We start from the raw sequence: 17,685 nt of genomic DNA, 5'->3' as shown, positions 1-17,685 counted from the left end.
TTTCACCAATCAAGGCCAACTGGGCGTGGGAACCCTCAGAGTTGTACAGGTGGAAACGTGTAATTTTGGGAGCCAAATTAACATAAATAGCATTAGAACCAATCTAAAACACTCACTCCCAAAACAGAGCATAAAAAAGAATGCTATGGATTGAAAATAAAAGGACTTTGGAGTTCAGAAAACCTGTCATACAATTTGGACTCAAATCCTAAAACAGTAGCTTTAGAGAAAACATAACATTGGAGGAATTGCACGTTTTGTAAAATGGCTGTGTTCATTTCTACACTTTGCAAAACCATGTATAGATAAACCAGAATATTCAGCACCTGGTCACAAGTCCACAAATGGAATTTGGTGTTTATTTTAATTGCTTGAAGGTCTGTGTGCAGAGTCAATTTTTCTCCGAACTCCATTCTCTTTCCTGTAAGACTCTGAGGTCATGCAGTGTCTAGAGAGGTCATGTGGTGTCTAGAGAGGCTCATGCAGTCTGCAAGCACACTATGTCTTTTCTGCACTCTCTGAAAGAATATACAAGATTTGCCAAGTACCAAGCTTATTAGGGTATTGCCTACCCATGAACTTTCTAGAACTATCTCTCTCAAACTTTACTTCTTTCGTAACCTCTCAGGCATAGAATCTTTTTTCTCTCTGCACCACTAAGATTCAGGAAACATGTTCCTATATAAAAACATATATGGCTTTAGGAATTGCCAGTATGGGGATGCCTGACTCATTGAGTGCCTTTACTTGAGAGAACAACATAAGTCACATGAATCAAACTGAACACACTTGGACATCACCCCTCTGATATGTAGATGAAGGTGACCATGACCTCTCCTCAGCTACTACTGACAGTAGGTGATTTTGTATTCAACCTGACCTCATTTGTCTGCAACATTAATGTGGGTCAGACCTATTGAGTGCTGAGAATTAGACCTGGACTTCAAACACTCTAAATTCATTCAAGTTAAATAAATGCATGGCATGAGAGTATCATTATTCCCATTTTTTTTTTTTTTTTTTTTTTTTTTTGCAGAAAGAGAAACAAGTTCAAAAAGGTTCACTGACATTGTCTAAGTAGACAGGCATGTCATGAACTGGCTTTGCTGGCTACAAGGCTATGAGGAATCCATTGGTCTTTAAAGCTTAAAATCATAGGCTTAGGGGAAAGAGAAATTTTCTTTTTAAACATGCCTGATTGATAAGCATCCGTTCACTTGTTTTCCTAATTTTCACATCATGAATGGGCTGCATACATACCCTTAGGTAGTATTGCCAGCGACAGAGACTTACCCAATAATGGTCTCGATATTCTTCAAGTTTAATTCAATGCCTTTCAGACATAGTTACCTACGATTATTTCCAATAAATAAATAAATAAATAAATAAATAAATAAATCTTGGATGAGCATTTACTAGTTTTAGACAAGTTACTCAATCCCTTGGTATCTGAGTCTCTCCACAACTAAAAGATGAAGATAGCAATATCCAAAGTAAAGATTTATTGTGGAAACCAATTTGATTGTGTACAAGAACACATTTCCTACGTGATGTGGGGGCTCAGTAAATTCCCATTGCCACATTGCTTTGTAATGTTTTTGAACCTTAGAAATCAGCCTTTGGCTGATGACATTTTAAAAAAAGATTTATTTTATTTATGTATATGAACACACTGTTACTCACACACCAGAAGAGGGCATTGGATCCAATTAGACGGTTGTGAGCCACCATGTAGTTGCTGGGAATTGAACTCATAACCTGTAGAAGAGCAGCCAATGCTCTTAACCACTGAGCCATCTCTCCAGCCCCAGTTGATGACATTTCATTGTGACATAGTAAGTTAATTTTTATAGATAAATATGGCAAATGTTTCTACTTTTAAGAAATTCAGCCTACAAAAGGAATTATGAAATTTAAAGTATTCGGTGGTTTTAAATTTAAAATATCCTAATTTCTTATAAAAATTATTAAATAGCTGAAGGTTTTTCCCCCAATTTTTGATTGCTCTATAAAAATAGTTTCCACAATTAGGCCATGGTTTATAGAAGAGGGGATCTGAAAATTCACAGTGAGATTGTAAAACACATAAAGTAGTGAGATTCCTCCTGGGGAATTTATGAACCTTCAAAAAGGGCTAAGAGCTCCTCATTGTCTGTTATAAAAATACAATCATTCATTTATTCCTTTCACCTTCCACAATTGGCCCAGTGCTATGACTCTATAGCACAACACCAATATCACCTGATTAACCCTTTTACTAACAGGTTTCCTGCAATCGTCCCCCTTACACACCTCAGGATAGACATCTTAGAGGCATCTTGCTAGAAGCCATGCTCTGTGCCATGTGTCATGCCCATGCAGTGAGCTATCTCCATTCTACAGTGCTGATTTCTCGGCTCTGCCTGAGCCTTCCATAACACATTCTAGGTTAAGTTAGAGATAAGAGTTTTCTAGCGTAAGAAACATTAATAAGATATGAGTTAGTTTTCCTCTGTGTATTCTTGGAAAGATTATGCTCAAAAGAATCTGAGTGGTTTATTTGATTCATTCATGGAGTAGTTTGTTACTGAATAACAATTCTTAGCAAAAAAATAAAAAAAAAGTCTGGCACACACACACGGTTGTCTTTTCTTTGGATCCACCTTGCTTCTGCTGGCAAATGTGGTTTTAGGAGAATGTTTTAAAGGAGTTGTATTTGCTTCTCCCACTAGAACCCACATTGTAGGAGTGGAAAAATAATGATGATGATTATTAGTCTGCTTCCATAAACCTTTAGATCACTGGAAGAGAAATTAGAGATGGTTGGTTTTAGGTTTTATCTTTTTTTTTTAATTTTTCAAAGATTCTGTTTTCTCCATGTGAAAATAAACTTGTATTTGTACATAGTTAATATAAAGATTTCAGGCAGTCGTATATGAAAACCTAATACAGTTCCTGTTACTAGTAATCTAATAGGGACAAGAAGACAGGCCTGGCTTTTCTCCTACATCTAAGACCTTATCTATTAGAAATTGGACACACGTGGATGTACTTATCTCCATTCTAGCGTAAAAATACAATTCTTCCCATAGTCCAGGTAACCTGTACCTGGGTTACACTTCAAGGCTCCATCTAAAACAGGAAGATACTTTCTAGCCCATGGGACAGAATTCTACTATGAATCTCTGTATCCTGAAAAAATATTTGCATCATGGAACCTACTTAACATTTCTAGAAAGTTGTCAGTGCAGAACTCCCAACTCTTCACTGATATCAAAGAGCTATTTAAAAAAAAAAATCTAGAGTAATTTGGAAAGGAAAGCAAAATTGGCATTATCATACCATGTCCACTCAGGTGAAATAAAGAAAATTAGATGAAAGTAATGAGTCTTTGACCTAACCTTTGGACATCCTTGCTGTTCAGCCACAGAGATGGAAAACACAAAGGAAGGGCAGCCCCTTCTCCCAATTCCCCAGGGAGGCTCCCATTGGAGAGCTGGAGAGCTCCTTCCACTGAAGCTATTTTGTTGTCAGTTCTCTGTGACTGGAAACTTGATGCCTGGTGCAGAATGCCTGCTATTGAGTTTTCATGTTATTTGCATCCAGTCAGAAGAATCCATTCATTCTAGTTCTAAACTGAGTACTTCTGAGGTCTCTGTCCCCCCTTTTTTTTATTGGATATTTTATTTATTTACATTTCAGATGTCATCCCCTTTTCCCCATTTCCCCTCCCTAGAAACCCCTATCCCATCCCCCCTCCTTCTTTTTGCTTTTATACCATTTTAATCACATGCAGGTATTAAGGTCAGTTCTAGGTTGAGGAACTAACAATACAACAGATGCAAATAGTCAAGGAAAAAACAAGACAATAAACACAAATAATCAAAGAACAATCAAGGCATTAAACTCAATTATGAGAACACTCCTGTGGTCACTCTTTCTAAGGGTTTATCAGGATGACCAAAATATCTGAGCCTACTTCCCGGTCCTAGCCCAAAGTCATTTTTATGTCTGAAGCCTACTTCCTTGTTTTAGCCTAAGATTTAGATTCCTGCCTGAAATTATTTCTTTGTTCTAGCCTAATATTTAGATTCCTGCCTGAATTTCCTTCTTTGTTCTAGCCTAAGATTTAGGTTTCTGCCTGAAATTACATCTTTGTTCTAGCCTAATATCAGATTCCTGCCTAAAGCCTACTTCCTTGTCCCTTTTTGAGAGCTGCTGGGTACTACATCAGTCACACCAATGACTGCATGCATTAAACTGACAGCCTTGTAAACCTTTCCCTGTGAAAAATGGAAATGAGCAGTGTTTGGCAGTAAAGACATTGCTTCACCGTGAGGCGGTCCTTCAAAGGGAACAAAACTTGTGTGTTTTACCTAGATTGCTGAAGGAACCTTGTCATTTTGCTGTATTCCCATGGAGAAGGCATGCTGCTATAGCTACCTCTGCATGTGGAGGTGTAACAACCATTCACTATCCTAACTTTGGCTCAGCATCCTTTAAGAATGCCTGATACAGGTCCAGTGATGTTGGTTTTCTTCTTTCCACCTGTGGGTTTCTCCATTTCTGTGTGTTAGGAAAGAGGCTACAGATGACAAGAAGCAAGGGCATTCACTGCAGCTTGACATTTTCTCTTCACCTTTATTATTCTCAGTTTTTAAAAAGATGGGGAACAAATAGCAAAAGGCTGCAGTAAGGAAACAGCTTGGTGCTGATTTGCCCTGTCTTTGCCTTCACAGGCATTATGACCTACCCCACCCCCACCATGTTAACTGCATCTGTTTATTCTTCTACTGGACAAATGCATTGTCATTATCACTGGCAGCAGATTTGGCCCTCTACCTCAGCCTGGTCGACCAGCCCGGTAATGCATGAGCCAGCATGGGTATTTATCTCAAGGTGACACTTGTAATTGCTGACTGCTGCACTTCTTAATCCGTTTATGCAATCCTTCCTGCTTTGCTTGCAGTTGTTGGCAGGGCTTTAGCAGCAATAAAAATGGTTCCTTTCCCAAGACAGAGTTCATTCAATTTAAAGCTGAATTGATTATAGCTAAACTTATGACGTGTTTTTACAAAGGAAGAAAAAACGGCAATAAATTATGCACAGTGATTATTTAGCATTTATTGAGTCCCCACAGTGTCCTGGGCTCAGCACATAACAGGAATACACCACTGCCCCTGAGATTCAAAGCACAGCTGCCTATATGAAAAGACACTCAGACAGCACATCAATCCAGATGCCATTTAACTCCCATTCATGGGTCACCTGGCCATATGGCTATTCTCTCTTACTCTCGGAGAAGTTTTCTGACTGCATTGACTTAATGGATTCTTGGCCCATATCTGTGACTTCTCTCACTTTTCTTTCTCTCAGAAACATTGTGCTATCATCCTTGGCTTTTGATCTGTGCTGCAGGAATTCCTCCTTCCTGCTCCTCAAACAGTTTTGAGTTCAGACTAAGATATTTACAGGAACTAGCATGCAGGTGAGAGTGGCATTGCCTGCTTGACATCTGTGACACTTCTAAGGTGACTTGGCTGGTGCAGAGTGGGTGGCAAGATTTTCTTCTAGCTGTGGGGATGCAATAAGTGACTTGGGTGTACATCAATCAGAAAATTCAGACATAGATTTTGAGAATACTCTTTAAACTGTAAATTCTGCAATAATTATGCAAATAAATGATTATGATTGTCTTAGTTTCTTTTCCATTGCTGCAATAACTAGAGTACCTCAACGCAAGCACCTCAGGAAAGAAGGCTGTGTTTTGGCTCACTGTTGGGAGTTGCAGTCCATCACTGTGCAGAAGTCACGGCTGTAGGAGCTTGAGGCGGCGGCTGCTCACACTGCATCCACAGACAGAATGAACAAGCAGTGGATGCTAATGCTCACGTCACATTTTTTTATTTTATGCTGTCTAGAATCCCTGTTCAAAGCGTATTGCCACCCACATTTAAAATGGGTATTACCCAATCAATTAACCCTCCGTGTGTGCCTGGAAACCTGTCTGCTGGCAACACTAACCATCACAAAGACTTAGATTTGAAAGTTTAGTATAATAGTCTTAATTCATATTAATCCTCATTTAGTATGCTCCTCAATAATCATTATATAGAGAAATGTTCAAAAGAGAGAAATGGAGGAGAAAAACTGGCATTTTTCTTCCCTTATTTTAACCATTGACTTTTAAAGGGGGGAAACATAAAAATCAAGTGAATTAAAATAAAGAATATTAGGCAGCATTCACCACATAACAGGTTCAGTCTATTCAACCTTTTAAATATTTAAATGTTTTACAGGAGGAAGGAGAGGCTCTGAGCTGTTAAACAAATTTTCTCAGAAAGGAGACAGGCATAAGATAAAGCCACATCCTCATTGAAACAAGACACTACTGCCACCTAGGACTCGATGCACATACATGCACCTTGCTCTCCCCACCTGGGACACATGCACACATGCAACCTTGGTTGTCCTACAGTACAGTTCTCACTAGTGCTTTGATTGGCTTTGGGATTGAAATAAAAATTAAAACCTGTTTCTTTGTACCACTTATTTGTAAATACTTCAGGGCCAGAAATCATTAATGTTACTGCAACTCTCCTACTGTTACCTGTATAAAACTCAAATTATGTTTAAGCAATGGCTGCGACTTAAAATGTGTAGAACCACAAAGTGACTGAGGCTGTTAATTTTTTCTTTAAGATAAATATAAAAGCAATTATTTACAGCTGCCAACTGTTTTTTTTTCTTATCTCTCAGCCATTTTGTATTTGCTTGTTGTTTTTGCATCGTGTTTTAAGATGCCAGGGCAAGACCTGGTGGCACAGGCTTATAGTCACACTACTCTGAAGTGTGTGTGTGTGTGTGGGGGGGCCACATCAGGAGTTCAAAGTTTATAGCAAGTATAGCTCAAGCCTAGACTATGTGAACCCTCTCTCAAAAACATGCATGTACAAGTTGTAGGACTTGAACCAAGATTCAAATTTCGGCTAATGATTTGTTGTCATTTTGAAGGTCATATAGAATCAAAAGAAAAATTGGATCTTTCCAACTATATCGGTCCATAGTAAGATACCAGGGACAAGTTGAACCCCCACTTGAGGCTTGTCTCTGATCAGAATCTTTGCTTATTGTCATCTCTGCTCATGCACTGCCTGTGTGTGTTTGCCTACAGTGGACCTGGACAGGCTCAATGATGATGTCAAGCGTTACAGTTGCACTCCCAGAAATCACTCAGTGAATCTCAGAGAGGAACTGAAGCTGACCAATGCAGTCTTCTTCCCACGATGCCTCCTCGTACAGCGCTGTGGTGGCAACTGCGGTTGTGGAACTGTCAACTGGAAGTCCTGCACGTGCAGCTCAGGGAAGACAGTGAAGAAGTATCACGAGGTACAGCATCAGCAATGTCAGGCCAGTGCACATATGCAGCTATTCCATCTGCATCCCCTATCCCATCTGCATCATCTATCTTGTCTGCATCATCTATTCTATCTGCATCATCTATCCTGTCTGCATCATCTATCCTGTCTGCATCAGCTATGCCAATCTGCGGGGTCCTAGTAGATGATGCCACTTAACATGGCTGGTCAATGGGCTAGAGAGATAGTTCAGTGGATAAGAGCACTTGCTGGCCACAAACACAGGAAATTGGATTTTTCTCATTGTACACTCTGTGTTGAAGAGGAATGGGAGGAATCCTAGAAAAGAACATGAATCAGAAAACCTACAAAATTAAAAAAAAATATTCATTTTTTTATTTAGTATAATTTATTCATTTATTTGTGTGTGTGTGTGTGTGTGTGTGTGTGTGTGTGTGTGTGTGTGTGTTTTATGTGCCTGTGTACATCTACATGTAGATGATGGAGGAGGACCTCTCGTGTCCTCTGCCTTATTATCCTGAATTAAGGTCTCTCACTGAACATGGGGCTGGGCTGTCAGTCTATGAATCCCAATGATCCCCGCACCCCCAGTTACAGAAATGAGGTTCAGTTCCCAGCCCATGGTGGCTCACAGTCACCCTGTGTCCCTCTACACTAGTCCCATAGGATCCAATGCCCCTTTTGGCCACCACAGGCACTGCACACACCTGATGCACATACATACATGCAGGCAAAATATTAATATACATAAGATGAAAAAATGAAATCTGTAAAAGGAAATATGATTGATTAACTGTTCACCCAGGCGAATGTGTTATCAGGGGCTAAAATTCTACCGAGATAATTCACAATGGCTAATTGCACCCTAAAGAAGGGAATACTGGTTTCACAGTACAATGAACCATAGTGTGTTAGATTATATAACTGCCTGTATGATAAAGTGCTGGTCTGTGTACCACACACTATTTGCAGATATCTCTGGCCTGGTGGGAGCATTCAAGTGAAGGGGAGAGGGAGGGTATGAGCAAGGAGGAATGCAACCACAGCAGCTGCTCTGGTGCCCGTGCTGCTCCAGCTGCCACCTCCATTGCTCCAAGAGGCTGTACTGTGTGGAGCTGAGCTGGCAGGGTATCAGCTAGCAAGCAAGGTATAGAGGAGCCTTCTAGTCTAAAAAGCTTCAGGAGAGCATTTTCTTCCCCAGGAAGTGTTATAGCTCTTAAAACAGCAGATGCTTTCAGGAGATGGAGTAATTCTTACACACCTTTATTCCATATATATGTATGGTGAATTAGAGTATGCCAGCATATGCTTTCTATTGGCTTGGTGTGAGATGTTAGAGATGCCTCATCTGCATGTGGAAGGGCTTGGGATCACTGCACCTATGTGACTGATGGCCACTATCTTCTCCATGGATTGTTGTGGTCATGTGATAGGAGCCTGTCAGAAGCAGGTGAAGCTTCTACCATCCCTTTCCAGGTTCCAGGGCTTCCAACTCAGATCAACCTTACCAGGTTTTCTGGCATGGTCCATTGCCCCACAATAAAGATGTTTTAGAGAATCTTCATTCAACTTGTAGAGAAATCTGGTGTTTATTTACAGGATATAGCTGTGAAATCTAGGTGACTAGAAGAAAATACTAAGGGCCAAACTTTAACTCAGTTGTATCACATTTTTAAAAAAAAAATCAAAAACTAAAAATGTAAACTGTCAGAGAATTTTCCATTGCATAAATGTGGAAGTAGTCTGTGTCTGTTTTCTTGGAAATGCTTATTGTTCCTAAATATCATTCTGAAAACTTAGCTCTTAGACTGTGAAAGAAGTAAACTAAAGTAAATGTAAAGCTCAAGATCGGGGGAAACAAATTAAAAGAGTGAGCAATGTTTGCAATAGTAAGAATACAGCTGCCCAAGCACTGGGGCAGCCAATGCTGTGAGATCACAGTCATTCGCTGAGCAGACTGCGAGCCACTCACTGAGCACACTGTGAGCCACTGCGAGCCATGTCTGCAGGAAGGCTTTTCTCCTGTATTTCTAGATACTGAACCAAGGCTGCAGGCTCAGGAAGAGGTGAAGAACCCATGGAAATGTGTTTCAACATACTCACTGGCATGTGAAGCAGATGCAGCTTCAGGTGCTAAGGAGAGGGTTTTATGGACAGTTGTGCTTGGTGGATGACCATGAGGACCCAACAAAACAAAGGAATGCACAGACAGTCCCTCAAAGCAGGACTCTGGATTTGGAATAGCGGGTTTTGAACTGTGCATGGTGGGTTAAGTTTGTAATCTCAGTCTTTAAGGGGGCAGAGGCAAGAGAATTGCTACAGATTAGAGGTCAGTCTAGGCTATATATGTTCCAGGCTAACTTCAATTGCAGAATGAGACCTTGCCCAAGATAGATAGATAGATAGATAGATAGATAGATAGATAGATAGATAGATGATAGATACGGATAGATAGGTAGATAGATAGATACATAGATACATAGATACATAGATACATAGATACATAGATGATAGATAGAACATAGATACATAGATGGATAATAGGTAAGTAAAATATTGGTTTGGGGTAGGTACTTTGGTTTCATGTTGCTGCTGCTGCTGCTGCTGCTGCTGCTGCTGCTGCTGCTGCTGCTGCTTCACATCAACACTGATGTGCACCTTTCACAATAGTGGCCAAGTTCAACTTAGAGAAGCAGAACTTACCATTTTACACCCACAAAGAATGTATTTTCTTAGTCTTAAGAGTAGTTGACTCCACCTGCTGCTTTCAAAGGAAACATGGAATCTGTTCTCTTATCAGCAGAGTGCTGCTCCCCCCCCCACCCCCCGCTCCTCATTATGTTTTATTTTTGTGTGAACTGATGAACTCCAGATTTGAGGTTGTCCTTCAGTCTCAAAGTGTCAGCTCTGTGCTGCTTTCCAAAAAGGATAAATGCGGAGCTCTGTAACTGGTGGGGGTTAAAGTAATCTAGGAAGTGACAAGATCTACTGCAGTAACTGAACAAGAATGTGCAAGTCTAGGCTTTGATGTACTTGTAGACTGCTTTCCTTTTATCTGGACTCTGAGGGAAGAGATTTTGGCTTAATTTTTTTCATATTTCTTATTTGTGGAAACTCCCAATAAGAGTGTTGCATTGCAGAGAGTTGGTTCTGAACAATCTGAAAGATCCAAACACCATTCTTTCCCTGGTTTCTCTGCACACTACGATAGTCTCTCTTCACTACAATAGTCTGTACACTACAGCAGTCATCCCTGAGCTGCTTTTCACAATTCATAGAGAAAGAGAGAGCTCTTGATCCCTTTGGTTGTGAGGTATAAAACATTAGCATTCTATTGAAAGTACAGTGTTCTATATGAAATGCCCCTGCCCAGCACAGGATAAAAGCACCCAACAACATCAAACACTCCATCAGCAATGGCAGACCTGAAATGAATATGCCTATCAACTCTCCTACCAAACGTCTATAATACCTGGAAATGTGTCCTGATGGTCACTGTCAGGTGCTCTGTGGAGAACAGCAGGCACTTTCTTTCATTTCCAGAAACAGGCATAGTCTGAGCTTCATCTCATTAGGAGAAAATCAAAGTTCTGTGCCTGTGTTCTTACCTCTGCTAGATTAAAGGCAGTTTCCCTAGTCCATGCTTGCAGTTGATGAGATGTGAAATGAGTTGCTATGAGAGATGATGGCCTTAAGTGAAGGGAACCATCCCATCTTCAGACACCAAACCCAGACACTGGTGCTGTTGCCAAGAAGCGCTTGCTGACAGGAGCCTGGTATAGCTGTCCCCTGAGAGCTCTGCCAGAGCCTGACCAATACAGATGTGGATGCTCGCAGCCAAACATTTGACTGAGCACAGGGGCCCCGGTAGAGGAGTTAAGGGAAGGACTGAAGGAGCTGAAGGGATTTGCCACCCCATAAGAAGAAGAACAATATCAACCAACCAACCCCCCCCCCCCAGAGCTCCCAGGGATTAAACCACCAACCAAAGAGTACACATGGAAGGACCCATGGCTCCAGCTGCACATGTAGCAGAGGATGGCCTTATCTGGCATCAATGGGAGGGGAGGCCCTCGGTCCTGTGGGGGCTTGAGGTCCCAGCATACGGAAATGCTAAGGTGGTGAGGCAGGAGTAAGTGGGTGAATGGGGATGGAGTACCCTCATAGAAGAGCAGGAAGAAGGGGGATGGGTTAGGGGATTTGTGGAGGGAAAACTAGGAAGAGGAATAACATTTTAAATGTAAATAAATAGAATAACCAATTGAAATAAAAAGAACTAGTCACATAGTGAGCTTGTAAACTTCTCCACAAGTATCTCAGTGCTCAACATTCAGAAATAAGAATGTGCATAATTAAATAGCTCTGAATGACACCAACAGTGTCACTGTTTGCATAAGGCAGAATACTTCTCTTGTAGTGGGCAGAGCACTCTTCCGGGCAGGATAATGTTATTTTCTGCTTTCAAACTCCAGATACTAGAGAGATGGGTTAATGGATGATAGTACATGATGTGCAATCCTGAGGATCTGAGTTCAAATTCCCGGCACCCACATAAAACCTGGGTGTGACCACATATGCCTATAACTCCATCTCTGTGATAGGCAGAAATGCAGGGGGTGGGGAATTACTGGGACTTGTCATCTGCCAACCCAGCTCCATGTTCAGAGAGAGACCCTGGCTAAAGATAATATGGCAGAGAGTATAGACCAGGACACCAGAGGTCCTCCTTTTTCATCTACATGTAGATGTGCACAGGCACACATAACACATATACATAATCACACACACATACACACACACACACACACACACACACACAAATGAATAAATAAATAAATAAATTAATAATAATGATTTGTTTAAGTTTTTTTTTTTCTTTTTTTCCCAAAGACAACAGCATGGTCTGTAAACCAGGCCGGCCTCAAACTTACAAAGCTCAGAGAGCCATCCGATTGTTTAAGTTTTATAAGCTTCGACTTCATGTTCTTTCCCAGCATCCTTCATAGTCATCTTTGAACACACAGTATAAAATTAGAAGAGAGTAATTCCCTCTACTTCTGAGTTTGTGGCTGACTCTTCCCAAATAAGAGACAGTGATAACAGAAATGCATATAGATTTGAGAGGCTTCATATGACACAGGACCCATTACAAAGAAAGGAAGACCCTAACAAACAGATCAGCCTGAGTGAAGTTCTGTGTAGCAGATTAAGTGGTGGGGGTGTGGGAGCCCATGCTGATGAACTGGAGCTCCCCTGTCTGGTTTGTTTAGTCTTCTCTGTCCCTCCGTCTTAAAGATGGCAATGCTTTTTCATCAGGATAAGAAGGGTACACACCTCACATGGGGGTCACTTTTTTTCATTAGAATTCAGGGTTCAAGTGAGGATTTCTCATTCTGTTTCAGGGAGATGATTACTTATTTCACAGGAGATAGCTGAAAGTGGCTGTCCAATGACTTCTGTCCTTCCAAAAGATAACTCAGGTTGTGACTCTTTAAGAAAAATAGGGCTCATGGCTGGGACTATAATTCATATACATGTCAGACCCTACATTCAATCTTACTGCTGCAAATTAATAATAATAATAATAATAATAATAATAATAATAATAATAATAATAAATTTAACAATATTATTTTGGTTCTTCCCTTCATAATGAACAGTGACAATCTATCATTGTTTAGATTCTAGGCCAAAGCCATTGAGTCAATAGTTGAAAAACTTCGGAGACAGAACATAAATTTATTTATTTTATTTGTTTAGTTTCTCTGTCTTTCCCCTATTCTACTGATAATATTGTGGTGCTGTATTAGTTAGGGTTCTCTAAAGAAACAAGATCGATAGAAGTGTGTGTGTGTGTGTGTGTGTGTGTGTGTGTGTGTGTGTGTGTAAGAGAGAGAGAGAGAAAGAGAGAGAGACAGAGACAGAGACAGAGAGAGACAGAGGGAGGCAGAGAATGTTTATGTTCATGTATGTTTGCCTTGCTAGCCTCAGCCATCATAACATGGCACCAAACTCTTGGAGGTTCCTAGAGAACAAATGTTTTTTGTTCAAACCTGCAAATGAAAATGCTGGCTCTGATATCTATAAAGTAATCAACAACACAGTAGAGATGCCTAGGAAGACAAACACTTAGCCTAAGATGCTTAGGAAACATGCTATAGTATTTGAGGTAGGTCTTCACAAGTCAACTCAGATAATCAAGACAGTTCCTCCATTTAAGATCCCAACTTATTGATTTTAGTGTATGGCACATTGACATTAAAGCCAATTGTTACCTCCTAGATTAGCTGCCTGCACTGTCCAGTGGAAATTAATGGCATGAACTCTGCATATTGGTACAGCCTAAGGTGGGTAAGGTGGGGCTGAGAGAGCAAGAGTTCCCTCAGCTTATGACTGTCAACCACATGACATGAGCAAAATGCAGAGAGAACTGAATTTTCAAATGGAATTATATCTTAAGTAATTGAAATGTAAATCGCCACACGGTGGACACCATGTTGTATAGAGCTGAGGGCGTCACTGTAGCTGGCACATTGATGGCAGTGGTTCTCAGCCTTCCTAATGCTGAGACTCTTTAATATAGTTTCTTATGTCGTAGTGAACTCCAACCATAAAATTATTTTCACTGCTACATCATAATTTTGCAACTGTTATGCATCATAATGCAATCTGTATTTTTCTGTGGTCTTAGGCAACCCTTGTGAAAGGGTAATTTAACCCCAAAGGGGTCGCTACCCTCAGGTTGAGAGCACCTGATTATGGTATTCAGAATAATCCTTGCCTCTTTGTATGTTGATGTAAAATTTTATATTGAAAACTAGCATCTGAATGTGGTGTGAAGGCTAGAAGACGTAAGTGGTCATTTATTCCTGAAATACACGATTTGTAAGAGTCATGTAATGCCACTAATCTATTCTGAAAGTATGAACAGCTAATCATCAGATGCACTACTGAAGACAAAAAGCTCAAAGAAGGAGTTCAGTCCTGAGGTGGTAAATCTCTGCCTCGGATTCCAAAAGTATAGTGTTACTCTTTACATGTTTGAAACTTCTGTTACTAAACTGATACTCAGCCTTGCAAAGTGAGACCTAAGCCACCAAGAGCAGACTTTCCACCTCTGCAAAAGGCAGTGGTGAAGTTTGGGGTCACAAATGTAACTAACCACAATGAAGTCAGGAGAAATTTGGTAACAGTTTTCTGGAAACAGAATCCCTGTTGCTGGTAGCCTTTCTCCACCTTTGAAAGGACCATAAGTCATGCCAGTTTCCCTATTCTGGATGATTCTGGATGCCATAGTCAATGGCTCTCAACCTAAGGGTGGTGACCACTTTGGGGTTAAATTACCCTTTTATAAGCGTTGTCTAAGACCACAGAAAAATATAAATAATTGTATTATAATCCATAGCAATTGTGAAATAGGAACAAAGAGGGAAAGCCAGGGCAGGACAACGGCCAAGCAGGAGCAAAAAGACCTGGATTCAAGCCCTGCCTGACCAGGAAGCAGCTGCACATTGGTTAAGAAAACCCCTCAATACTAGAGTAGCCTGCAATTTGAAGGTTCTAAGAAGGCAATAGCATGATAGCCATCAATTGTTCCACATTCCTGCCCTTCAAAATCTTTTCCTGAAACTAAATAAGCAACGTAAAGGAATCTGTGGCTAAAGGCCCATGCAATTTCAAAAGAATAAAGATCTTTCATAATCATCCTTGCTTCTTTGTATGTTGTTGTATCTAATTGTGATGTGAAGGCTAGAAGACCTAGGTGTTCATTTATCTCTGAAATACAGAGATCAGGTGTGGGGTGTTGCATGTGTATAGACAGCTTGGATAAAACTGGAGTTTAGTAATTTTCTGAACAACATACATAACACCTGTGCTTGTTTCCATGTGGGGACCTGGGGTGATTGACAGCATCCAGAGACTGTAAACCACAAGGCAAGTGTGGACAGGACTCTGAGAGCCAATGGTCTGATGGTCTCTACCATAACTACTTTCCATCCCTGCTCACTTAACTTGCCAAGTGAAAGGACTCTTTGTTCCAGTACCACAACATATGTAAACCCCTTTCTGTCTCCACCTAGACTCACATGAGGTCTTCTTGAACAACCTTAGCATACCTGCAAGGAACATAATCCTCTTTAGGCCATAAATAACACTTGGCGGTATTCTAGAACATGATGTAAGCTGCCTCCCATGTTTTCCTGCAGCAGAGAAGCTAAGTCTAAATATGCATGCAGCGCTCCTCTAAGGTGCTATTAAAAAGACTTTACCATTTAATTATATAAAAGTTCCCATGGTGATTCATATAAAGCTTTCAACTGAACCAGACATCTACAGATGTCAAGGTTGCCTTTTCAGAAGCCATAAGCTTTTCTAAACTCTCGCTATAACTCAGGTCTTTGTCACCTTTAAAGTTCTGTGTGTCATTTAACCTGTCTGCCAGCTCTCTCTTTTTAGCTGTCCTGTGTCTTAGGCATGACTCCCTGCTCAGCCTCTGCTGAGTCACCACCCAGGAAAAGATTTCTATTCCAAATACCTTTCCTAAGACACTTGAATTTCATAGTAATTCACGGCTATCCCTTAGACTGCTTGATTCTCTCTATTCATATGATGTCTTTACATGGGAAAGGAGTCAATAGAGAAGCAAAAAATAGGAACTTGTTGTGCTCTTGCTTCCTTGTTTGCTTGTTTGTTTTTTCTCAAGGAACTGAATCTCTGTTGAATACTGTCTGTATTTGAAGTTAGATGAAATCTTAAATGAAGTCTTAATGATTCAGGTTTATGTAATGCATTTTCCCTGAGATATGTACTTGTATTTCTATACCAGCCAATAACTTGAAAACTGTTTCAAAGTTTTAATAACTTTTTTTTATATTCCCAATAAACAAGAGCTCAAATCAGCAGAGAGCTTTTTGTGTCTGGCATTGTTTTATTAGTGTAATATACTTATAGCAATGACTCATTCGCTGTGTTATTGGCAGTAAGGCAGAGGACTGTAGTTAACCACCTTGTGCAACTGTGACACTGGTAATTTACAAATATGAGCATCTCTGATTTTGTGGCATAAAAGTCATCAACTGGGTCTGCCACTGTCCATTCAGTAGATGTCAATGTCCCTGCCTTCATGTGGTTTTTCCAGATGATGAAAGGGAGTCAGGATTTTCATTTTCACCCATAGGTGCTGAGCTATGGCTGGCTGCCCCTCAGCAGATTTTGATTTCTGTGTGTATGCTTGAAGCTGTGAATCATGGCTTGGAAAATGGGAAAGCATTTTGTGGTGGTACCTATTACCAAGCTTCTTTGGCTGCCGTAATTAATTCAACGGTTTCTTACCTTTAACGGCTGCCAGGTAACCCATAACCCACCAGTTTGCTCTCTCTGATAAAAAGCTTTTCATTTTTCTTTTAACTTTCCATGCTTCCTGAAATCAGCCTTGCTTTCTTCATCCTTTCAATGCTGTATACCTGAACTTAAGACTATTACATGGTCTGAGAGCTTTTAACATCGGCGCTGTGATCAGCCACTAAAGCCGTCCAATTTCCACTTTGTTCAAATAGTGCTTTTCTGACTTGTCTGGGGAAAGAGTCTGCCAATTCATTTTTTTTTCTTTTCTTATCAGCAAAACACATATATACTGTGCCCTTGTAGCTTATTACAAAGCACAGGGGAAAATCCCTGAACAGTCGGCTGAAAAACTGGGCTTTTGCTCTTATTCTCAAACATTCTCTTTGACATCAAATGAGAGAGCAAATAAGCAGAATGCCGATGTTATAGGTGCCTGCCATCGAAAATCACCCATCCTTGATAATGGACTTCTTTAAGCAAATACACCTAGGATACTCAGCTTTTTAGAAATCATATCACATCCTAGGATCCCCTAACCCTATTTACATTTAGATAGTCTGGAAATATATTGGAGAAATTCTTGTGAGACCAGGCTCAGCTCCTGTCCTGTCCCAAACTTTCCTTATAAATATGGCAGAGTTTTCCTGTCCTGAGCAGGGTGAGTTCATATCCCAGAGTGTATTTCTACCTCGATTTTCATTGAAGAACAAGGCCTTTATATATGTTTGCTCTTGTCTCATCCATACTGCCTTACATAGTCTGCTTTGTCTCCTGTGTCTGTTGGAAGCTAGAACAGAGGGAAAATGTAAAAGAAAGAAATCTTTCTATATCTTTCCACATTAGCCACAACATCCATTTTCTTCACTGAGACATGTTCTTCAGGATCTACTTTCATGGGTAAGGACCTGGTTTAGGCTACCTCAAGTTTATTTCTTTCTGGTTCTCCTACTTACTATCTTTATGGCCCCATTTAAGCAAATAA

General features: G+C 40.4%; 1 protein-coding gene across 2 annotated transcripts in view; it reads left to right on the top strand.

Annotated features, from left to right (window-relative positions):
- Pdgfd (platelet derived growth factor D) overlaps positions 1–17,685 on the top strand; it is a 209,330-nt gene that overhangs the window by 184,951 nt on the left and 6,694 nt on the right. For both annotated transcript variants that reach the window (XM_076926146.1, XM_076926147.1), the window contains exon 6: positions 7,154–7,368. In XM_076926146.1, the coding sequence (XP_076782261.1) occupies positions 7,154–7,368 (215 nt within the window). The remainder of the gene's footprint in view (positions 1–7,153; positions 7,369–17,685) is intronic.

The sequence above is a fragment of the Arvicanthis niloticus genome, chromosome 27 (assembly GCF_011762505.2).
Source record: "Arvicanthis niloticus isolate mArvNil1 chromosome 27, mArvNil1.pat.X, whole genome shotgun sequence".
Classification (NCBI taxonomy): domain Eukaryota; kingdom Metazoa; phylum Chordata; class Mammalia; order Rodentia; family Muridae; genus Arvicanthis; species Arvicanthis niloticus.
This window is presented reverse-complemented; position numbering and strand designations above follow the sequence as displayed.